General features: G+C 42.0%; 1 protein-coding gene across 2 annotated transcripts in view; it reads right to left on the reverse strand.

Moving 5' to 3' along the window:
• The window catches only part of MYO1B (myosin IB), a 376,700-nt gene that overhangs the window by 26,960 nt on the left and 324,750 nt on the right, over nt 1-24,990 (reverse strand). For both annotated transcript variants that reach the window (XM_075829974.1, XM_075829973.1), the window contains one exon: nt 9,936-10,042. In XM_075829974.1, the coding sequence (XP_075686089.1) occupies nt 9,936-10,042 (107 nt within the window). The remainder of the gene's footprint in view (nt 1-9,935; nt 10,043-24,990) is intronic.

Raw genomic sequence — 24,990 nt, forward strand, 5'->3', positions numbered from 1 at the left:
GGCCACACGCATCGTACCAAGGCGGCAACACTTTCCAGGAGAAGTTCCCCAAACTGGCAAGAAGGGAAAAAGTCAAAAGAGGTGCAAAGTCTGCTATAAGAGGGCGATAAGGGATGACACAATATATCAATGTGACACGTGTCCCGAATAACCAGAGCTCTGTATGAAAGTGTTTTAAAATTTATCATACATCCCTTGGTTTATAATTTACCCCAATTTTACTTACCCTGATGCACTCCGCACAGCTTATCCCCCCTCGTCTTTCCCCTCTGAGCCCTGCTGTGTGTCCAGGCAGCTGATAACAGCCACATGTAGGGTATTGCCATACCCGGGAGAACCCACATTACAATTTATGGGGTGTAGGTCTCCGGTCAAAATGCTCACTACACCACTAGATGAATGCCTTAAGGGTGTAGTTTTTAAAATGGGGTCACTTCTTGCGGGTTTCAACTGTACTGGTACCTCAGGGGCTTCTGCATACATGACTTCGCACTAGAAAATCCCCAGTAGGCCAAATGGTGGTCCTTTCCTTCTGAGCCCTCCCATGGGCCCAAACGGCAGTTTATCACAACAAATGGGGTATTGCGGCACTCAGAATAAATTGCGCAACAGAATGGGGTATTTTGTTTCTTGTGAAAATAAGAAATTTTCAGCCAAAACTACATATTATTTGAAAAAAATAATTTTGTTTTCATTCCCAGCCCAATTCAAATAAGTTCTGTGAAAAAACTATGGGGTCAAAATGGTCACAACACCCATAAATGAATTCCTTGAGGGGTGTAGTTTCCAAAATGGGGTCATTTGTGGTGGGTTTCTATTGCTTTGATACCTCTGGGGCTCTGCAAATGCGACATGGCACCCGAAAACCAATCCAGCAAAATCTGTACTCCAAAGAACACACAGCGCTCCTTTCCTTCTGAGCCCTCCCATGGGCCCAAACGGCAGTTTATCACCACAAATGGGGTATTGCCGCACTCAGGACAAATTGGGCAACAAAATTGAATATTTTATTTCTTGTGAAAATAAGAATTTTTGAGCTAAAATGACATATTAATGGAAAAAATATATTTTTTTTTAATTCCCAGCCCAATTCAAATAAGTTCTGTGAAGAAACTATGGAGTCTAAATGGTCACATTACCCATAAATGAATTCCTTGAGGGGTGTAGTTTCCAAAATGGGGTCACTTCTGGTGGGTTTCCATTGCTTTGATACTTCTGGGGCTCTGCAAATGCGACATGGCACCCGAAAACCAAACCAGCAAAATCTGTACTCCAAAGAACACACAGCGCTCCTTCCCTTCTGAGGCCTCCCATGGGCCCAAACGGCAGTTTATTGCCACAAATGGGGTATTGATGCACTCAGGAGAAATTGGGCAACAAAATTGAATATTTTGTTCCCTGTGAAAATAAGAAATTTTGGTAAAAAATTACATCTTATTGGAAAAAATGTCATTTTTTTTAATGTCACAGCCCAATTGAAATAGGTGCTGTGAAAAAACGGTGCGGTCAAAATGCTAACAACAACCATAAATGAATTCCTTGAGGGGTGTAGTTTCCAAAATGGGGTCACTTTTGGTGGGTTTCCATTGCTTTGATACCTCTGAGGCTCTGCAAATGCGACATGGCACCCGAAAACCAATCCAACAAAATCTGGACTCCAACAAACATATAGCGCTCCTTTCCTTCTGAGCCTTCCCATGGGCCCAAACGGCAGTTTATCACCACAAATGGGGTATTGCCACACTAAGGACAAATTGGGCAACAAAATGGGGTATTTTGTTCCCTGTGAAAATAAGAAATTTTGATCACAAATGACATTTTATTGGAAAAAATGAAATTTTTTTCATTTCAGAGCCCAATTCAAATACGTGCTGTGAAAAAACTGTGCGGTCAAAATGGTAACAACAACCCTAAATGAATTCCTTGAGGGGTGTAGTTTCCAAAATGGGGTCACTATTGGGGGATTCCTACTGTTTTGACACCTCAACACCTCTTCAAACCTGGCATGCTGCCTAAAATATATTCGAATAAAAAAAGAGGACTCAAAATGCACTAGGTGCTTCCTTGCTTCTAGGGCTTGTGTTTTAGTCCACGAGCGCAGTACGGCCACATGTGGGACATTTCTAAAAACTGCAGAATCTGGACAATACATATTTAGTAGTGTTTCTCTGGTAAAACCTTCTGTGTTACAGAAAAAAAAATGAATAAAATTGAAATTCAGCAAGAAAAATGAAATTTGCAAATTTCACCTCCACTTTGCTTTAATTCCTGTGAAATGCCTGAAGGGTTAAAAAACTTTCTAACTGCTGTTTTGAATACTTTGAGGGGTCTAGTTTTTAAAATGGGGTGTTTTATCAGGGTTTCTAATACATACGCCCCTCAAAGCCACTTCAGAACTCAAGAGGTACCTTACAAAAAAGGCTTTTGAAATTTTCTTAAAAATATGAGAAATTGCTGTTTATGTTCTAAGCCTTGTAACGTCCAAGAAAAATAAAAGAATGTTCAAAAAACGATGCCAATCTAAAGTAGACATATGGGAAATGTGAACTAGTAACTATTTTGGGTGGTATAACTGTCTGTTTTACAAGCAGATGCATTTAAATTCTGAAAAATGCAATTTTCTCAAAATTTTCTCTAAATTTTGCAATTTTTCACCAATAAACACTGAATATATCGACCAAATTTTACCACGAACATGAAGCCCAATGTGTCACGAGAAAACAATCTCAGAATCGCTTGGGTAGGTTTAAGCATTCCGACGTTATTATCACATAAAGTGAAATATGTCAGATTTGAAAAATGGGCTCTGAGCCTTAAGGCCAAAACTAGGCTGCGTCCTTAAGGGGTTAATACCTTTTTACGTACATACTCTCAAGGTCTTTATGCAGACACACCCATTGGCCTACACAAAGGTAGGGAACGCTTAGAGAAGGTGAACTGTTAACTGGCCTTCAGCATCCGCAAAAGCTACCCCGTATTATGAAATGCCATTGTAAATCCTTCAATCAGGTGACGGAGACCGGGTTCGGTCTCTCGGCCGTCTCTGTGGTTTAGGAGAGTCTGCTCGTCTCCTTGACCCTTCTCTACGGGTATTGACAGGTGTGGAAAGGAAAGCCTCCGACCAGGTCTGACCCAGTTCAGACCGGCTCCGACTGGTATCGCTTGTATTGCAACATGGACTGTGCTTCGGACTGTGCCACGTGGCGTGGTGAGGGCGCCCCCTACACAATTCCGCGAGTGCCTCCTCGGCTTCACTCGCTGAGGTAAATGCCTTTGTTTGTCCACTCGCTTGAAACACCTGTAGGGTGGCGGGATATTGTAGAGTAAAGCGTTTTTTAGCCTGGAATAAGGCAGTGCATATCTTGCTAAAAGATTGACAACGTTTCGCAACCTCCATGGAATAGTGCTCAAAAAGCAGAACCCTCATACCCTTAACCCCTTAGTGACCAGCCCATTTTAGGCCCTAATGACCAAGCTATTTTATTCCTTTTTCTATAGTCGCATTCAAAGAGCTATAACTTTTTCGTCTACATAGCTGTATGAGGACTTGTTTTTTGCGGGATTATTTGTACTTTTTAATAGCACCATTTTAGGGTACATATAATTTTTTTATTAACTTTTATTAACTTTTTTTGGGGGGATTATAAAAAAAAAAAACGAAATTTCACCATTGTTCTATGTGTTTTTAAATTGACGCCGTTCACTGTGCGGCGTAAATAACATGTTACCTTTATTCTATGGGTTGGTACGATTACGGCGATACCACATATGTAGAGTTTTTTTTAGGTTTTACGACTTTTGCACAATAAAAATACTTTTGAACTAAAATTATTTGTTTTTGCATCGTTGCTTTCCAAGAGCCGTCATTTTTCCATCAATGTAGTGATTGTTTCGACTTGTTTTTTGCGGGACGAGACGTAGTTTTGATTGGTACTGTTTTGGGGTGCATGGGACTTATTGATTCATTTTTATTAGGACTTTTTGGGGGGCAGTGGAAAAAAATTGCAATTTCGCCATTGTTTTTTGCGTTTTTTTTTTTACGGTGTTCACCTTGCAGTTTAAATTACATATTAACTTTATTAATGGAGTCATTACGGTCGCGGCGATACCATATATGTGTACTTTTATTTATTTTTTACACTTTTACAAAATAAAACCACTTTTTATGGAAAAAAATGGATTTTTTTACTGTACTTTTTATTAATAATCTTTATTTCACATTGGTGACTTATTTTATTAGTCCCACTAGGGGACTTTACTGTGCGATCTTCCGATCGCTGCCATAATTCTTTGGTATACTTCGTATACCGGAGCATTATTGTCTGTCAGTGTAAATCTGACAGGCAATCTGTTAGGACGTGCCTCCGGCGCGTCCTAACAGGCATATGCGGGCAGTCGCGGGCCGCCGATGGGTGACAGAGGGAGCTCACTCCCTCTGTAAACAAAGTTAAATGCCGCGGTCGCTATTGACGACGGCATTTAACGAGTTAAACGGCCGCGCTCAAAGTAAACTTCGATCGCGGGCGTTGGAGCAGGAGCCCAGCAGGACTTAGACTAGGCGAACGTGAAAAGGCGTCAGCCTAGCCTAAGGCCCCTTAGTGACCGACGTGAAAAGGCGTATTGGTGGTCACTAAGGGGTTAATCTCCAAGGGTCGGGATCGACGACGGTATGCCTTCATGAGTGCCACTTTGTTGTTATAATCAAGTAACTTCAGTATGACTTGTCTGGGGCGTGGTGGTCAATTGATATCAGATGGCGGGTGATTTCTCGGGTCCGACCCCACTCTGTGCGCCCTTTCCACCCGGCACAGATGTTGTAAACCTAGGGCTTCCGGCAAGGCCCTCTCACATAGACGTTGTAAATCAGAAGGAACAACCATCTCTTTCAGCCCCACAATTCTCAAATTACTCCTCCTGGATCGATTTTCCAGATCCTCCACCTTATCCCCCAACTGAGTAGTAATAGACAAAACCGCTTTTAGCGTAGTTTGCAAGCGCTCATTTTCATCTTCTAACAACGTTATACGCTGTTCTAATTCACCTGTTCTGTAGATGATTTGTGCCAGCTCCGCATGCTTGCAGTTAAAGGGAATGTGTTGCCAGCAAAACATGTTTTTTTTTTTTAGTTAAACAATTAGTGTGTAGGTGATTAAACATTGTTCTAATTTTTTTTATTTTTTTCACGAGTCAGGAAATATTATAAATTGGATTCAATTTATAATATTTCCCAGCACTGGTCACTAGATGGAGCACTTCCCAAAATTGCAGCATTGCATGTGGTAAAGCAACCACATTGCTATATGCTGCAAAATTGGGAAAAAATCCCTCGCTCTAGTGAGCTCTCAGAATCCCCCCCTCCTTTATCCTGGCTAGTGCCGGGAGAAACGAGGGGTTTGAACGGTCTAACCTCCTACACTGTGTGTCGCCGTTTTTTGAGCTAACACACAGTGTAGAAGGTTTACATACACTAGTAAAACACACTGAAACACGAACATACATAGAAATCACTTACCTGCTCCAGTCGCCGCCGCTCCCTCCGGTCCGTCCGCTCCGTCTGCTGCCGCTGCTCCATGTGCACAAGTCCGGAAGCCGCGACCGGAAGTAGTAATCTTACTGCCCGGCCGCGACTTCCGGTCCACAGGAAAATGGCGCCGGACGGCGCGCATTTCAAATCGGACTGTGTGGGAACGGCGCATGTACACCAAAGTGGATGGAACGGGCCCCGTTCGCAGTCCCTATGGGACTGGAGCTGCCGTATTCCATGTCTGTATGTGTCGTTAATCGACACATACAGAAATGGAAAAAAAAATGGCAGCCCCCATAGGGAAGAAAAAGTGTAAAAATAGAAAAAAGTAACACACAAACACACAAATAAATATAAATGTTTTTAATAAAACCCTAACATAAAACTGATATAAAAAAAAAATGTTGGTGACACTGTTCCTTTAAGGGAAGTTTGGACCGTTTCTTTCTAGCACTTTTTGGAGGTCAGGAGCTATCCTTTTAGCTACTTCATGTGCCAGGGCCACATAATTAACAGGTACAGGGGCAGTCATAAGCTCCGCACTAAATACAGTTTGGGATTGTGGTTGTTGCAGATCTTCCTCCTGCGAAAGGCTTTATTATGTCTCTGTCCGAGGGCTGCCTCTACCATGAAGCGAGTTGAGCCTCAGGCGGCACTCTGCAGAGTTTCAGAAGGGGCATTAAAGAGCAGGACAGAGAGGGAGGTGTCTGCTCTGCACTTGAAGGGAAATCCTGCCATGATGGACTCCCCAACGCTTGCTAGTGGTTTCCTCTGGAGTTTCCCTGCACAACAAGAGAAGAACCATATAGGCAGCAGCCTGCACAACAGGTGTGTGTAATGTGTGTATGTACTATGTGTATAGTGTATCTGTAGTGTGTAATGTATGTACTGTATGTGTAGTGGGTAATGTATGTATTATATGTGTATTGTGTATGTGTAGTGTGTAATGCATGTATGTATGTACTGTATGTGTAGTGTGTAATGTATCTACTGTATGTGTAGTGTGTAATGCATGTATGTATCTACTGTATGTCTATAGTGCATGTGTAGTGTGTGATGCATTTATGTACTATATGTGTATAGTGCATCTTCAGTGTGTAATGTATGTACGTACTGTATGTGTATAGTGTATGTGTAGTGTGTATGTGTAGTGTGTAAAGTATGTACATACTGTATGTGTAGTGTGTAATGTATGTACGTACTGTATGTGTAGAGTGTATCTATAGTGTGTAATGTATGTATGTACTGTGTATGTGTAGTGTGTAATGTATGTATGTACTGTATGTGTATAGTGTATGTACTGTATGTGTATAGTGTAGTGTATGTGTATAGTGTATGTGTAGTGTATGTACTGTATGTGTAGTGTATGTACTGTATGTGTAGTGTATAATGTATGCATGTATGTACTGTGTTATAGTGTATGTGTAGTGTGTAATGTATGTGTATAGTGTATATGTAGTGTATAATGAATGTATTAATGTACTGTATGTGTAGTGTATTTGTATTGTGTAATGCATGTATGTACTATATGTGTATAGTGCATCTGCAGTGTGTAATGTATGTACGTACTGTATGTGTATAGTGTATGTGTAGTGTGTAAAGTATGTACATACTGTATGTGTAGTGTATGTGCAGTGTGTAATGTATGTACGTACTGTATGTGTATAGTGTATCTATAGTGTGTGTATAGTGTAGTGTATGTACTGTATGTGTAGTGTATGCATGTATGTACTGTGTTATAGTGTATGTGTAGTGTGTAATGTATGTGTATAGTGTATATGTAGTGTATAATGAATGTATTAATGTACTGTATGTGTATAGTGTATGCGTAATATATGTATGTACTGTATGTGTATAGTGTGTGTAATGTATTATGTACTGTATGTGTATAGTGTATGTGTAATGTATGTACTGTATGGTGTATGTGATGTGTACTGTACATATGTACTGTATGTATAGTGAATGTGTAGTGTGTAATGTATGTACTGTATGTGTAATGTGTATTTGTGTAATGTATGTACGTACTGTACATTATTTTCTTGCCCTGATATTCTGAGCTTTTCAATGACGCAGGCGGTGCGATAAATGAAGGCATTATACAAACCTGAATTGGCCATGTTGAAATAAAGCTCCTGCTGTGTCCCCTACACCGCACGTTTCACAATCCTTCCTCAGGGAAGGTCCTCCCTGAAGAAGGATGCCTATATTTATCTTGTATATTCCTAGTGTATAGCCTTTGGGCTGTTTGTCATCACCCCTATTTCAGGGAAATGGCTATATAGTATAGTTAGTACATTGACATCTCGCTATTTTATCTTATAAAGTTAGGAGATTCAAATTATAGTTAGTATATATATTATTTGGACCTATCACCATTGTGTTGGAAATTTGGCACCAATTGTACATACTCTACATTTAGTGACCTACCTAAGAACTTACACATTTGTTAGTGTTGATCACATTTGGAGTATTATTATATACATGTGTATAGCCTAAATCCGATTGTATAGTTATATATGAAGAGAAAAAGCGGAGTACAAAGCCATATATATATAAAATATAACACATTTTTATTAATCAGAAAAATAAGACAGACATTTAAAAAGATACGTAATGGATGGAAAGACTCTATAGTATTACATGGTATGACAGGAAAAGACTATCCATATAGTTGTAACAGTAAAAGTAATGCACTGAAATCCATACAATGAGGATATATGGGAAGGGTGGTATATCATCCTATAAGTGGCAGACCCCTCATGAAAAAGCCCACCAAATTATGGACACTGGTCCTGGGAAGAGTTAGGGAAAGCCTGGATGTCAAAGAGATACGAGAAACCTTACCCATGTCAGTGATATGAAAGCAGTGTTTAGAACCCCAACGCGCGTTTCGCGATGTGTGCTTCCTCAGGGGGTGCATGAAGCACACATCGCGAACCGCGCATTGTGGTTCTAAACACGGCATCCAGGCTTCCATATCACTGACATGGGTAAGGTTTCTCGTATCTCTGTGTCCATAATTTGATGGGCTTTTTCATGAGGGGTCAGCCACTTATAGGATGATATACCACCCTTCCCATATATCCTCATTGTAAGGATTTCAGTGCATTACTTTACTGCTACAACTATATGGATAGTCTGTTTTTCTGTCATACCATGTAATACATCCATTACGTACCTTTTTAAATGTCTGTCTTATTTTTGGGATTAATAAAAATGTGTTACATTTTTATATATATATGGATTTGTACTCTTCTTTTTCTCTGCATATATATTAATTATGGAGTTGCCTTTGCACTAAGAGGGGGAGGGTGTCTTTTTGGGACATTACCTAGCCCATTACTATAATGCATTAGGAGTTTATACAACTATAATCATTGTATAGTTAATGGGAACCGGTCAGGTAGTTTTAACCCTTTTAACCGCCACCATGCAGTAATGCTTGACTTGACAATATTTCCAAAAATTCCCCTGTATGTTTTTTTTCAGATGCAGCAAAATATATAAAATCAACTTTTAAAATGATGCACGCTGTATGCTAAATACTCTATAAAGGGTCATTTGGCGGTGCCCCTATCATGAAGAGTCACACAGTATGGACTACAAACCCACCTTTCCATGCTTGATTGACATCCCCTTGGCTGTTATACATCACTACCAGTCTCCTCCAACTTTCTCGGATGCGCCATTGCATGGGCACGCACCGTGAAGCGAGGTGTTTTCTGCCCGACTTCTTTGCACATGCCAGGAAATTACAAGGCAACGGCGCATCCAAAAGAGTTGGAGGAGGCTGCTAGTGATGTAGAACAGCCTGGTGGGTGCCATTTCAATTTTCACCTCAGGCAGCAGAAAAGCTAGGATCGGCCCTGCCCTGCCCTGAGAGTACTGTGTCTACAATAAGTTTCTGCAATAAGTGCACTAGCATATGTGTTTATGTATTTCACCAGCAACATTCATATACTTGCTTGAATTTAAAATAGTAATATATCAACCAACTCAATGTCTGCATGGTTGCATTGGATCACTGGGTAATCTCTTAAAATGAAGCCACTAGCCAACAAATTGAATATACAATGGCTGCTAAAAATGCTGTGCACATTATTTTCTATGAGCCTATGAGTCCGTTCTTTTTGCGGTCCAGACTCCCTGGGCCATGCATGGACCGTGGAAACCACGGTCGTGTGAATGGGCTCATTGAAATGAATGGGGCCGCAATTCCCCTGCAGATTTGCAGGTGAATTGCAGCTGCAAAAAAACATTTATGTGCGTGGGGCCTTAGTCTAAAAAAGACCTTGGAACACAACAAAGGGAAACGTATTGGCGACCATTTAGAATACAAGTTCCATGCATATGGAAAAATCTTTTTTTAGATGAGCACTTTGTATAAAGATATTTGAAAGAGACAAGTAACCTGGCAGGGTACAAAGACTTTTTCTCCTTGAAGAGTTCACTTGCTTCCAGTTTTTCATCATATATGAACTTTTTCTGTTCCGTGAACTGATCCCTGTATTTTTTGCACTAGGGAAAGAAAAAAAGATTTGTTTTTTATACATGTTATAACTGTGAGCTTTTTAATAGTAAAGTGTTCTGACAATCCCCCATAATTCCAGGTATTACTTCTTGACATCAAACCCTTTCTAAATACAGCTGCACTTCAATATTAGAGGAAATGATTCTACTTTATTCTGCTCACATTAATTTTTTAAATATTCATACATATGTAGCAAAGTTTATCTTGACTGATAACTTTGCTGCAACGTGATATCACGCAACAAAAGCCATTGAAAAGTCTTTGAAAAAGTAACGTTTCTTGACACTGTCTATTAAATAAATTAAGGGGATTTTCCCCCAGGGACATTTATGACACATCCACCAGATAGGTCATAAATGTCAGAGAGATGCGGGTCCCACCTCTGGGACCCACACCTATCTCTAGTATGGGGCCCCCTAAACTCTGTTGTACCATCCTTTGCTCTCGCAGCCTCCTGGCCACTTCCTGACTTTATGGTCGGGAGTTCCGAAAACAGAATAGCTCGCTGAGCTACACGGTTTCCGTAAGCCTCATAGTAGTGAATGACAGTTACGGAAGCAGAATAGCATGCGAGCTACGCTTTTTCCGTAACTACTATTCAGTTCTATGGGACTTACAGAAACAGCGTAGCTCAGCGGTTTCCTTTTTTATGGTTTGAATTCATCTGCTTCAGCCGCAATACAGACCGGCAGAATAGGGTTTAGGGGGGCCTGTTCTAGAGATAAATGCAGGTCCTAGAAGTGGGACCCGCATCTATCTGACATTTATGAAATTTCCTGTGGATATGTCAAACGTCCCTGGTGGGAAAACCCCTTCAAGTGTCAAGATAAAGATGGCTATGGACATGCCAGGTAAAAAAACATACACCTGAATACTTCATTAGATGCTGTATGTGAAGCATCTTCAAATGCGGCAGCAGATACGTAGCAGAAGTAGGTATGCCCTGATTCTAACAGGATGCCCGACAGCTTTTCAGACCTACAGATTGTAAACTAATGTATAGTAAAATTATGTATCAGTTCATCACTTCTGTCCGCCATCATAGTATACTTTAAAAGATAAAAAAACAATGAAAAAAAACCACGTAAATTAAATAAATGACTTTTCTATATCTTCAATGCCAAAGATATATGTGAATTTACTTTAAAAAAAAAAAAAAAAAAAGCTACATACTTCTATATCCTTTTCATTGCAAAATTAATTCAAATATATTCAAAGGTGTATAACGCCTAATGTATGCCTATAAGGGACGCTTAAAATTGTACTTGTACATACAACTTCATATGACCGCGATATCACAAACGCAAAGAAAGCCGAAAATGGTTACATTCTTTTTCCCCTAAATACGTATTTCATGCAATTTCCTAATAGGCTTCTATTAAAAAAGGCAAGCAAGAGGAGTAGCAGTGGTTCTCCAACATTCGATTCATTTAAAACCATAAAGTTTATTCCAACATCAGATGAACACATATGTGTATGTAAATCTGTCTTTTGAATGTGAAGATTACGATAACATGCAATTTTCTAACAGAACATCACATGTATAATCTCATGCAATGTTGTGCATTTGATTGTCTTATGGAATATTGCATAAAATTACAGTGCACTTATCTCATGCCATTATGCAGGGAAATCAAATCAAGCAAGATCACATTTTTAAACATCCTATGTGATAAGATTCTGTAAAAAGGCCTCATGTATGCACTGTATTACAGATCTGTGTTTATGGATTCATAATAAAGCACCCATAGTAATCTATGGGCCCATACTCCACCTCTGATTTCATAAAGTGGTACACAGAGGTATTTATGTGGCATGTACTGTCGCATGACATACATTAAAAAAAAAGGTATTCTTCCTTATAACCACTGCTTCTATGAAAGAAAACGGCACCTCATGGAGGCACCAGACAGGGGTACACAGAGTTCCTTTGCTATAGCCCTGTAACACAAAAAGAACAGGGACTCTACGTGCCACCGTACAAGCTATTCAGTTTTGCCATGTGCACAAGGCTTCAAGAAGATTACATGCTGCCATTAACCCCTTCAGGACCCAGCCTGTTTTGGCCTTCAGGACCCAGACAATTTTTTCAAATCTGACATGTGTCACTTTATGTGGTAATAACTCGGGAATGCTTTTACCTATCCAAGCGATTCTGAGATTGTTTTCTCGTGACATGTTGTACTTTATGTTAGTGAAAAAATTGTGTCGATAATTTTGGTATTTATTTCTGAAAAATACCACAATTTAGAAAAAATTTGCAAAACTTAGCATTTTTCTAAATCTAAACGTATCTGCTTGTAAAACAGATAGTAATACCACACAAAATAGTTACTAGTTAATATTTCCCATATGTCTACTTTGTGTTTGCATCGTTTTTTGAACGTCCTTTTATTTTTCTAGGACGTTACAAGGCTTAGAACTTTAGCAGCAATTTCTCTTATTTTAGAGAAAATGTCAAAAGGCTATTTTTTCAGGGAATAGTTCAGTTCTGAAGTGGCTTTGAGGGCCTTATATATTAGAAAATCCCCAGAAGTCACCCCATTTTGAAAACTGCACCCCTCAAGGTATTCAAATCAGCATTCACAAAGTGTTTTAACCCTTTAGGCGTTTCACAGGAATTAAAGCAAAGTAGAAGTGAAATTTACAAATTTTATTTTTTTTGCCGAAATTTATTTTTAATACATTTTCTTTTGTAACACAGAAGGTTTTACCAGAGAAATGCAACTCAATATTTATTGCCCAGATTCTGCAGTTTTTAGAAATATCCCACGTGGCCCTAGTGTGATAATGGACTGAAGCACTGGCCTCAGAAGCAAAAGGAGCACCCAGTGGATTTTGGGCCTCCTTTTTGTTAGAATATATTTTAGGCACCTTGTCAGGCTTGAAGAGGTCTTGTGGTGCCAAAACCGTGGAATCTCACCAAAAGTTACCCCATTTTGGAAACTACACCCCTCAAGGAATTCATCTAGGTGCATAGTTAGCATTTTGACCGCACAGATTTTTCGCTAAATTTATCAGAATTAGTCTGTAAAAATGAAAATTTTTAATATTTACAAGAGATAATAAAAGAAAATGCACCCCAACATATGTAAAGCAATGTCTCCCGATTACGGCAATATCCCATATGTGGTGATAAACTGCTGATTGGACCCACAGCAAGGCTCAGAAGGGAAGGAGCGCCATTTGGATTTTGGAGCACAGATTTTGCTGGATTGGTTTTCAGTTCCATGTCGCGTTTGCAACACCCTGGAGGGACCAAAACAGGGGAAACCCTCCAAAAGTGACCCCATTTTGGAAACTACACCTATCAAGGAATTTATCTAGGGGTATAGTTAGCATTTTGACCACACAGGTTTTTTGCAGAATTTTGTGGAATTAGGCAGTGAAAATGAAAATTAACTTTTTTTCTTAAAAAGCATAGAAATGTTACATTTTTACAAGGAATAAAGGAAAAAAGAACCACAACATTTGTAAAGCATTTTTTCCTGATTACGGCAATACCCCATATGTGGTAATAAACTGCTGATTGGACCCATGGCAGCGCTCAGAAGGGAAGTAGCGCTATTTGGATTTTGGAGCACAGATTTTGCTGGATTGTTTTTCAGTGCCATGCCACCTATGCAACGCCCTGGAGGGACCAAAACAGTGGAAGCCCCCCAAGTTACCCCATTTTGGAAACACCCCTCAAGGAATTTTTCTAGGGGTATAGTGAGCATTTAGACTCCACGGGTCTTTTGCAGAATTTATTAGAATTAGGCGGAAAAAATTGATATCACAATTTTTTTCCACTAAAATGTTCATTTTTCTCATTTTCACAAGGGATAAAGGAGAAATAAACAACCAATTTTTGTAAAGCAATTTCTCCCGGGTACATTTTTTTAATTAGAAATGAATTGACCCTTTCAGGACTGATCCATTTTTTGCTTTCTTATTTTCGTTTTTCACTCCCCGCCTTCCAAGAGCCATAACTTTTTTATTTTTCCGTCAGTAGAGTGATGTGAGAGCTTATTTCTTGCGGGAGGAATTGTAGTTTCTATTGATACCATTTAAAGAGCCATAAAAAGTACTGGGAAACTGAAAAAAAAATAGGAAAATATACGAATATAGGAAAAAAATCTGATTCCATTTTTTGGGGTTTTCGTTTTTACAGCTTTCGCCGTGCGGTAAAAACGAAAACTACAGCGATTTTGGCGGTTTAAATTATTTACGTTTTTTACGGTGTTCACCGTGCGAGTTAAATAATGGTATATTGTAATAGTTCGGCCTTTTACGGACGTAGCGATATCAATTCTGTTTATTTTTTTTTAAGAAAAACGGGAAAAGGTTTTTTTTTTTAACTTTAAACTTTTTCCTGTCTCACTACTAAAAACTTTAATTCTTCTACACATTTTATTAGTCCGCTTAGGGGACTTGTACCAGCGATCATTGGATCCGCGGGTACAATATGCTGCAATACTAATGTATTGCAGTGTATTGTTATTTTTACAGACTCCTGTAACAGCGTGATCGCTGTTCCTGTCCGTTAGTCCCGGGTGTCAGCTGTAATACACAGCTGACACCCGCAGCGTATGGAGCGGGCTCAGCACGTGAGCCTGCTCCATACATCACCCCCGCCCCATGACGTGCTATTAAGTAATAGTGCTCAAAGGGGTTAATGCACAGCGGATGGTGTGAATATTGCAATTTTCAACTGATATTCCATTTTAGTGCATAATATGTTGTGCCCAGTTTGTGACCCTGAAGACAAATACCTCATAAAGCGGGTATGGCGATGCCATATATGTGGGCGCAAACTGCTGTTTGGGCACGCTGCAGGGCTCAGAAGGGAGGGACGCCATTTTGCTTTTGGAGCGCAGATTTTGCTTGGTAGTTTTTCTGTTTGGGGTTTTGCTGGTATTTCAGTTTATAATGTAGGGGCATATGTAATCTGTGCGGAGAACATCAGGGCATAATAAGATGGTAAAAAAATGCGGTAAATAAATAATAATTCATAGATATGTGGCCGGTGTCGCACTGATAAATGGTGTCGGATCTTATCCGCTTTTAGAAAACACTGCACATTTTGCATCGCCATATTCCTGGGAACCAGAACTTTTTTATTTTTTCACCACCGGAGCTGTGTGAGGGCTTATTTGTTGCGGGACAATCTGTACTTTTCATTGGTACCATTTTGGGGTACATGCGATTTTTTTTGATCACTTTTTATTACATTTTTTTGCAAGCCGGGTGACCAAAAACAAGCAATTCTGACAATGTTTTTTAGTTTATTTTTTGCGGCGTTCACCGTGCACTATAAATGACCATTATATTTTATTCTGTGGGTCAGTACGATTACGGCGATACCATATGTATATCGTTTTTTGATGTTTTGCAGCTTTTGCGCAATAAAAAACACTTTTTTCTAAAATTATTTATTTTCTGTGTCACCGTATTCTGAGAGCCGTAACTTTTTTATTTTTCAGTCAAAAAAGCTGTGTAAGAGCTTGTTTTTTGCGGGACGGGTTGTCGTTTTTATCAGTATTATTTTCGGGTACATGCAACCTTTTGATCACTTTTTATTCTCTATTTTAAATAAAAAAGCAAAAAGCACGGCGCCACATAGTGCAGGTCAGCATGACTAAAAGGAGGTAGAGAACGTAGTTAGTATGCTCACCACGTGGAAGTTGGTAAAGGCAATAGGTAAATCCACTAGTGCTGCTGCCAGGATCCAAGCCGGTGAAACAACCAGTCACCGCTAATTAGAACACATGGAGAAAATGAAAAAAGAAGGATCCTATAGGGCGCTGCTGCGTGGCTGGAGTAGATAGTCAATAATGGTAGGAAATATATAAAAAGATATTTATTGAACACATGAAGGGCTACGCGTTTCAACACTGAACCAGCGGAAGACACTGGTTCAGTGTTGAAACGCGTAGCCCTTCATGTGTTCAATAAATATCTTTTTATATATTTCCTACCATTATTGACTATCTACTCCAGCCACGCAGCAGCGCCCTATAGGATCCTTCTTTTTTCATTTTCTCCATGTATTCTCTATTTTGGGAGGGGTGGTGACAAAAAATAGCGATTCTGGTGTAGTTTTTTATTGATTTTTTTTTTGGGGTGCTCATCGTGCGGGAAAAATAACATTATAGTTTTATAGTTGGGGTCGTTACGAACGCGGTGATACCAGATATGTGTACTTTTTTTAACGTGTTCATTTTTTTCCTATAATGAAAGACTTATTATGGGAAAAAAAATGCAGTGTTTGTTTATATCACTTATAACTTTTATTTTTACACATTTTTTAAAACATTTTTTTACTTTTTTCACTTGTCCCACTAGGGGACACTTAGACTTGCAGCTTTGATCGCTGCTAGAGTACATTACACTACACACGTAATGTAATGTACTCTAACTGTCATTGTGACGTAACTGTCACTCTGACAGGAAGCCGAGGAGGACCGGCCGGAGGCTGCTCCTCCAAGGCTTCCGTACATGGCAACCCGGAGGTCATTGTCTGACCTCCGATTGCCGTGACAAGCATCGGTAGCCCCCACGATCACTTAGTGGGGGCTGCCGATGTGCTTCAAACCACTTAAATGCGGTGACGGCAATCCGTCGCCGCATTTATTGGGTTAATTTCCGAAATCAGCGGCGATGGTCCGCTGACCGACAAAGCTGGAGTGTCAGCTGTTGGGGACAGCTGACCTCCCGGTTCCCGGACACTGTTAGGGAACTACTCCGCAATAGTACGTCTGGATGCGGGAACTAACCCCTCTGCAGGACGTACTATTGCGGAGCAGCGCGTGAAGAGGTTAAAAAACAGTATTTTTGTACTTACCAGTAAAATCCCTTTCTCGTTGAATTCACTGGAGGACATAGTGCCATGGGTATAGGCCGCTGTCACTAGGTAAATGTAAAAAAAAAAACAAAAAACTGTGTGGATCTGCCCAGTGGGCTATACCCGCTGCTGAGAACTCAGCTCCTCAGTTTGTACCAAGAGCAGTAGGAGAGGAGAGAAGGTTTAACACAATAAGTTTTTAATGAGACAGGCAACATCAAGAAGCCCAAATATATAACATTAAAGAAATAGGGAAGGACTGTGTCCCCCAGTGAATTCAGCGAAAAAGGAATTTTTCTGGCAAGTAAAAAAATCCTGTTTTCTCGTTAATGTATTCACTGGGGGACACAGTACAATGGGACGTCCTAAAGCAGTCCAGTAGGGTAGGAAAAAAGAATCATTGCCATGCAAGCAGCCTAAACCACAGCTGCTTGCAACACCATCCAACTCAAACTGGCATCGACAGAGGCCAAAGCATGGATCCGGTCAAACCTCAAAAGTATGCAACGAGGACCAGGAGGTAGATTTACAGAACTGATGGACAGAAGCCGGATGCCACACTGCCCAGGAGGTCCCAACTGCCCTAGAAGAATGAGCAGAGACCCGAAAAGGAGGCTCTCTACCCTTAGCAGAGTAGGCCTTTTTAATGGCCAACTGTATCCAGATAGCAATGGTGGCCTTTGAACCCGGGCCACCCGTACGAGGGCCCTCAGGAGCAACAAATAGAGAATCCAACTTCCGAAAAGGACATTGTAACTGCAATGTAGACTCGAACGACAGCCAAGCAATGTAAGGCACGTTCTCGGGGTTGAGAAGGTTTAGGAAAAAACAAAGGAGGACAATATCCTCATTAAGATGGAAGGAGGAAACCAAGGAAGGAGGGCACTGGATGTAGCACCACCTTGTCCCTATGAAAAACTGTAAACGGAGGTTTGTAGGACAAGGCTGAAAGCTCAGAAACTCTACAGATAGAGGTGATCGCCACAAGGAAAATTACCTTCCCGAAAAGGTTTGAAGTGTGCCGCTGGAGAGCATCAAGGACCAGATTGAGATCCCAAGGTTCCAGAGGAGAATAATGAGGAGCACAATGTGCGACTCCCTGCAAAAAAAAAGTGTTATTTGGAGCACGGAAAGCCAAAACGCATTGGAACAGAATAGATAGGGCTGAAACCTGCCCTTTTAGAGTAGGCAATCGGAGTCCTTGATCCAAACCCACCTGGTGGAAAGCCAGAATTTGTGGGATGGAAAAACAGAAGGTGTGGAGCTGAAGGGATTCACACCACCTAAAATAAACCAACCAAGTACAATGCTAAATCCTTTGGGATGGAGTTTTCTGGGCCTTAATCGTGGTCTGAATGACAGGATCAGAGAAACCTTTGAACTTCAAAACCATGGTTTCAACAGCCAAGCCGTCAAACGAAGCAGAGGTAAAGCAGAGTGGAGCATTGGACCTTGGGAAAGGTTGTGTCGCAGAGGAAGCGGCCACAGGGCATCTGCTAACAGGAGAATAAGATCTGTGTACAAAGCCCTGCGAGGCCAGTCTGGGGCCAACAGAATGGCTGGGATTCCTGCATCCTTGACCCTTTTCAGCACTTGAGGCACAAGTGGAAGTGTCGGAAAAAGATAAAGGAGGTTGAAAAACGACCAGGGGAGAACCTTGTGGTCCCTGGTTCTGGTGATGTAGTCCGTGCACTTGTGATTGAGGTAAGAGGTGAAGAGATCCACGTCCGTGAAGCCCAACTGAATGCAAATGCGGTGAAAAATGTCTGGATGAAGAGACTATTCTCCGGGATCCAGGCGTTCCCGACTCGGGTAATCCGCCTCCCAGTTGTCTACTCCTGGAATGTGCGCTGCCGAGATCGCTGGGACACTTTATTCCACCCAGCGAAGGATCCTTGCGGATTTCTTCCATACAGTCCTGATTTATGTATCTCCCTGATGATTGAGGTATGCCACTGTTGTAGAATGGTTTGTCTGTATCCACATTGGAAGACCCTGGAGACTAGACATCCAGTGAGACAGGGCCAGGTAGATGGCCCTGAGCTCCAAGATGTTAACCTGGAGCTAAGCTTCCGGGTTGGACCAGGTGCCCTGGACTGTGAGGCAGTCAAAGATAGCCCCCCCAGCTGGACAAACTTGCATCCGTTGTAATGACTTGCCAGTAGAGAGTTGTGAAGGGTTTTCCCTGAGAGATGTTGGGGAAAGACATCCACCACAGCATATCCTTCTTGACTGAAGGCGGCAGACGGATCATCAGATCTAAGAAGCCCGGAGACTTGTCCCAACGAGATAGAATCGTCATCTGCAGAGATCGGGAGTGAAATTGAGCAAATTGGACTGCTTCGAAGGTTGAGACTATAGGTCCCAAAACTTTCATGCAGAGACGGATGGAGCATTCCTGCGGAGTACTGAGTACTGTCACTCCCTGTCGGACAATGGTGATCTTGTCCTTGGGTAAGAATATCCTGGCTGCCTGCGTATCCATTACCATCCCTAGAAATTTCATTCTCGAGAAGGAGTGAGAGATGACTTGGTGCTGTTGATCAGCCACTCGAATTTGTGAAGACAATCCAGTGTAATGTTGAGGCTGTGCAAGTTGTCCTGTGTGGAAGGTGCCTTCACTAGTAGATCGTCCAAGTATGGGATAACCAATATCCCCCTGGATCTGAGGAGAGCCATGAGCGCCGCCATGACCTTTGTGAAGACCCTTGGAACCACGGCTAGTCTGAAAGGGAGGGCCACAAACTGGAAATGCTCAGAACCTACTGTGAAGCGAAGGAAACGCTGATGTACTTGAGCAAAAGGAACATGAAGATAAGCATCCTCGATGTCTCATAAGAACAGGAACTCGTCGACCTCCAATGAAGCAACCACCGATCGCAGCGACTCGATGCGAAATCTTCACGTCGATTTAGATGTTTTAGATCCAAATTTGGTCGAAGAGATCTGTCCTTCTTTTGTACTGTGGTAAGGTTTGAATAAAACCCTTTGAAGTTCTGGAGTTGGTGCGGGACAATTACTCCTGATGGATCAGGCTTGAGAAAAAGCTTAGGCACTAGAGGGGCACCGAGGTGGCGTTTACAGAAAGAAAATCACCCTGGAGAAATAGAAGAAAACTATTTTGTATCCTGTCGACACAACCTCCCACACCCAGGCGTCTTTGATGTTTGAGCCTTCTTCCTAGAGGCACTGTCAGTATCCTAGGTCCTAGTCTAAATGGCCCTGCGGATAGCTAACAGATTAGCCATGGCCTTAGCCGACATTTGGGCATATTGAACGGAGACAACACAGATATATTTAGACATTTGCAAAAGCTGTGCAGCTAGCAGGGAAGTTTCCACTTGAGTCCCATATATCAATTGCATCCTGTAGTTGAGTAGCTTGTTCAATACTAGCCAAGCTAACCCAATATGCTGCAAAAGATGGTCTGACTGAAGCCGTGGCCGCGCTGATAGTGGCTTTTGCCATAGACTCCACTTTGGCATCAACAGGATCCTTTTAAGGTGGAAGCATCAACAACGGGTAAGGTAGTATTTTCATAAAGACGGGCCCTGGGAGCATCTACCGTGGGGTGAGCTGACCATTTGGTAATACACACATAGAAAGGTAAAATATAGTCCGTGGGATTTCTGGAGGCGAGGCATCCTGAGTGGCCGCATCTTACCTCGGCTCCGGGCATCGTGCAGGGAATCCAGCGGTCATCTCTGCCATCGGGGGTCCGCTGTCGTCCTTATCGAGGTGGGTGACAGGACATCCTCCCCTGCATCGCCGAAGTTGCTTCTGTTCTGCTACGGGAGTCCTTAGTGTCTCCAGAGAGACACGCCGCTCCAGTGACTGTTGGCCATCTTGGCTCCCCCAGTTGCAAATTACAAACTATTACCTGATATTGTACCGACATTAACGAGGACCTTGCAAGCCATCTTTAGTGGGGAGATCGACATGCTTGACTTTCATGAGTCCAGGACCATATTGCTTCCCAAACCTGATAGGGACCTAACTCTCCTTTCCTCTTACCGCCCGATCTCCCTTTTAAACCAAGACTATAAGCTCCTAACAAAGATCTTGGCTGACCGTCTCCAAACCATGGTAGGCCCAATCATTGCCCCAACCCAGTTAGGTTTCTTGAGGAATAGACATTCCACTAAAGGCATTCGCCAGGCTGTGGCAGCTACGGTGTCTGCCCTAGACCCCTCCTCCCCAATGACCATGTTGTTGGGACTTGACGCGGAAAAGGCGTTTGACTCAGTTTCATGGCCATTTCTCACAGCGGTGTTACAGTCCCGGGACTTCGGGGACCGCTTTCTAACATTCCTCTCGCGCTCACAGGCCTGCTCTGTCACATCCCTTACCGTCAACGGGCTTAACTCGCCTCCTATCCCTATTTTCAGGGGCATGCGTCAGGGGTATCCTCTCTCACCATTACTTTTTAACCTGTCCCTAGATCCCCTTCTCCGTCATCTCCAGTCCCTAGCATGTTTTCAGGGTATACAAATTGGAGGCTCTCAAATTAAATTATCGGCATTTGCAGATGATATTTTGCTGTTCATATCCAACCCTGCCTCTACGTTGCAACCAATCCTCCAGGATATCTTGTTTTATGGCGCATTGTCAGGTTTTAAAATCAATATACAAAAATCAGAAGCCCTAATTCTCAAGGGTCCCTCCAGGCCACTCTGGTCTTCGAAACATGCATTTAAATGAAACTCTGACTACATTCCCTATTTGGGGGTGCGCATCACGAGACAGCCATCGCGTTTATATCAACAAAATCTTACTTCCTATATAGCATGTTTGGAATCCCAACTCGTGGCTTGGAGGCACTTTACTTTATCGTTTTTGGGTGGGGCAAATCTATCAAAAATGGTTGTCTTCCCTAAATTGTTATACTTACTACAGTCTTTGCCTATATACTTGAGACCAGTGGACGTTAGGCGGCTGAATGCTCTTTTCCGAGGCTTCATATGGAACCAGAGGAGACCAAGAGTGAGTCTATGCATACTGCAACAACGCCGTGAACATGGAGGGGTTAACTTTCCCCAGATTCATTTATACAACATGGCGGCTCAACTGCGAGTGATTGGGGATTAGATAACCGGCAGCTCCTGCTTTACTGATTCGACATTAGATCTACAATTTTCCAGACCCATTTCCTTAACATGCCTTCTACACACTCCCTACTCGCCTCTGACGCCTGATCAACGGGCTAATCCCCTAATCATGTCCGCCTGGAAGACATGGACCAAGGTCAGACCGCATTTAGGATTAAACCCTAGATTCTCCCTACTCCTTCCATGGACCCATAACCCGGACTTCCAAAACGCCAATCCCCATGTGGTCTTTCGTGGATGGGCTCGGAGGGGGTTGACATGTATTAGTCAGATAATTAACATGCTCACTCGCCGCCCCTATTCATTTAATGAACTACTTATTCAATTTGATTTTTTGGGCCAACACCTATTTTATTATATGCAGGCCTGTAGCTATGCTCACAAGGTCATTAGACAGTTACAAGACCAAGACTGGGATGACTTCTTCTGCCAATTAACTTCATCTCACCAATGCAGAAAGAGACTAATCACTACATATTATAATGTTCTAAGACAGCCCCTGGACTACGCTAAATCACGATCGGGTGTATCTTACTGGGTTGACCACCTAGATGACATCACTCATGATGATATCCTGTCATCTGTAACCACGGCAGCTAAATACCTCCCATCAGCCATGTACTGGGAGATGTCTTATAAGATAGCACATAGGGCTTACGTGTCCCCTTACAGGGGCTTCCTCATGGGTAACTCCTCTGACCATTCATGTTTAAAGTGTGGAGCACCACATGCAGACCTGCTACATTGCCTCTGGTCATGCCCAACTATTGTTGAGTTTTGGCGTAAGATTTAATGTTTTATGTCAAATACCCTGTCCATACAATGTCCCTCAACCCAAAAGTGGGGTCTCTTTGGGATACTACCATCTTCCATGCTCTTTATCCCGAACCATCACAAAAAACTGCTGTACTATGTCTCTGCGGTTGCTAGGAAGGCGATTCTACAGGTCTGGATACTAACACCCCCCCTATACATCGTATCTTCCTGGAAAAACTATCTTACCTTTTCCGAATGGATTGAGTGGAAACCTCCCTCCGAAAAGAGCACAAAACTGAGGGATTTTTTTAAGCTTTGGGAGAATTTTATACCTCTCTTACCACTTGACATTAAACAAAAGCTGATTGCATGCTTTGGCTCCTCAACCTGGTACCTGGAGCATCAGTTGTCTGGTGTGACACCGATCAGGCTATAAATCCTTAAACACCAGTGTGGAACTGTGGTACTGCGGGGGATACACGTGTCCATCCTCTCCCCCCTCCCTCTTCTCTCCTTCCCTTCCCCTTTCTTTATGGTTTCCTTTATGTGTTACATGTCCTATGAACATTGATACGCTTTCTTCTTCTCCTTGTTTTTGGGGTAAAATCTCTTGTACCGTTTTAACGAGGATCATTTGTAATAATTTATATGACTTGTAGGATATATTTTCTGCAATATATTGATATCATTGTTCAGAGATGTTATTTTCATGGGACATGCTATTGAATTTTTGAATATTTGTTTGTAATTGTTGGAAAATAAAAAAAACATACTTTAAAAAAAAAATATATATATATAGTCTGCACTCTTGGCCACGTGCATAGACCGGTCAGGGTGTTTCCATGCATCAGAAAATAATTTGTCAAAACACTTATGATCAGGAAAGACCAGAGCGGGTTGTCTGTGGTAATGTAATAACTCATTCTGAGGGGATTCAGCAGGATAATCTGCAATCTTAAGTATATATCTCTCACTGCATGAGTAAGATCTTTCATATCTCCTTGATTTCCTGGCCTGCTTGTGGGATACACTGGGAGAACTAGAACGAGTGCAACCCAGGCAAGGGTGTCTGGGGGCCTGAAAGGACTGTAGTGTTTGAGAGGGGTCAGACAGTTGGGACTTCTGAGGAAGGTGTTATAAGCCAGCCGCCGAGGCCTAAGGGAGGTGGGAGAGATTATCTACGGCCTGGGTTAACACGATCACTAACCATGGGAGCTGGGGAGTCCCGTGTAGTTTTAGGGGGGGGGCATTGAACACAGACTGGGTCAAATTTAGTACTGCACCACATACACGCAAAGTGCGTTAACATGGCTGGGGGGGGGGGTTGGGATTTTAGGAGCTTTTTCCCTTGAAGACATATTTAATGAGCCCCTTCCAAAAAAGCACTATAGCCAATGCCTATCCTACCAGACCCCCTAGGTGCTGTATCTCCCAAAAAGCAGGAACGTTTCCAGCGCTGTGTGATTTCTGCATAACGCTCAGTGTACTATGGTGTTCACTACCGGTGGTAGAGTGGAGCATCTGAGGAGAACAGGAAAAAAAACGCGCCCCATCAGCCAAAACCCACGCCACACTGGTTGGACAAGCCAGGCTTGTGACTCAGGTCCCGTCTGGCGACCAACCAGGACACAAAAATACCCATGGTATTATACAGTACGTATACAGTAAGGTATCATACAGCACAGCCGCTTGCAGTTTTACAGCATATGCGGTTTTGCTATGTGGATTTGGGGTGAGCAGCTTCTACAGGATAAGCACATGGTTTCAAAATTGCAAAACCGCAGCGAATCGTGATAGTCGATTGGTCTTTTCGATTGCGCAGCAAACAACCGAATGGCCGCTGTGTGTCAGGCAACCTAAAGCTTTGGAAAGGATATTGTGAGTCAGACAACACAGTGAAGGTCTGTTCACACAGTAGTCAAATTGCAAATTTTTCTTACTGCACTGTTTGAATACGGTGTGGTCAAATCATTAGCAAAACCGTGGCATAAACTGCGCTTTCACTGCAACGTGAACTACATTACTACGTTTACCACTAAAGACAGACAAATTGTGATGCTGGGCTGGCACGGAACAGATCATTTTCAGTACCACAGCAAAATGTTTATGATTGGTAGGTTATTGATAGGTTGATTTGGCCAGTAACGCAGCGTTGTAAAATTCTGCTTTTAAAATGTTTTCTATGTCAGGATTAGTACACAGTTCCACATGAACAATGATTTATTTATAAAGAGCTATATATGGC

Source organism: Rhinoderma darwinii, chromosome 6 (genome assembly GCF_050947455.1).
Source record: "Rhinoderma darwinii isolate aRhiDar2 chromosome 6, aRhiDar2.hap1, whole genome shotgun sequence".
Lineage (NCBI taxonomy): Eukaryota > Metazoa > Chordata > Amphibia > Anura > Rhinodermatidae > Rhinoderma > Rhinoderma darwinii.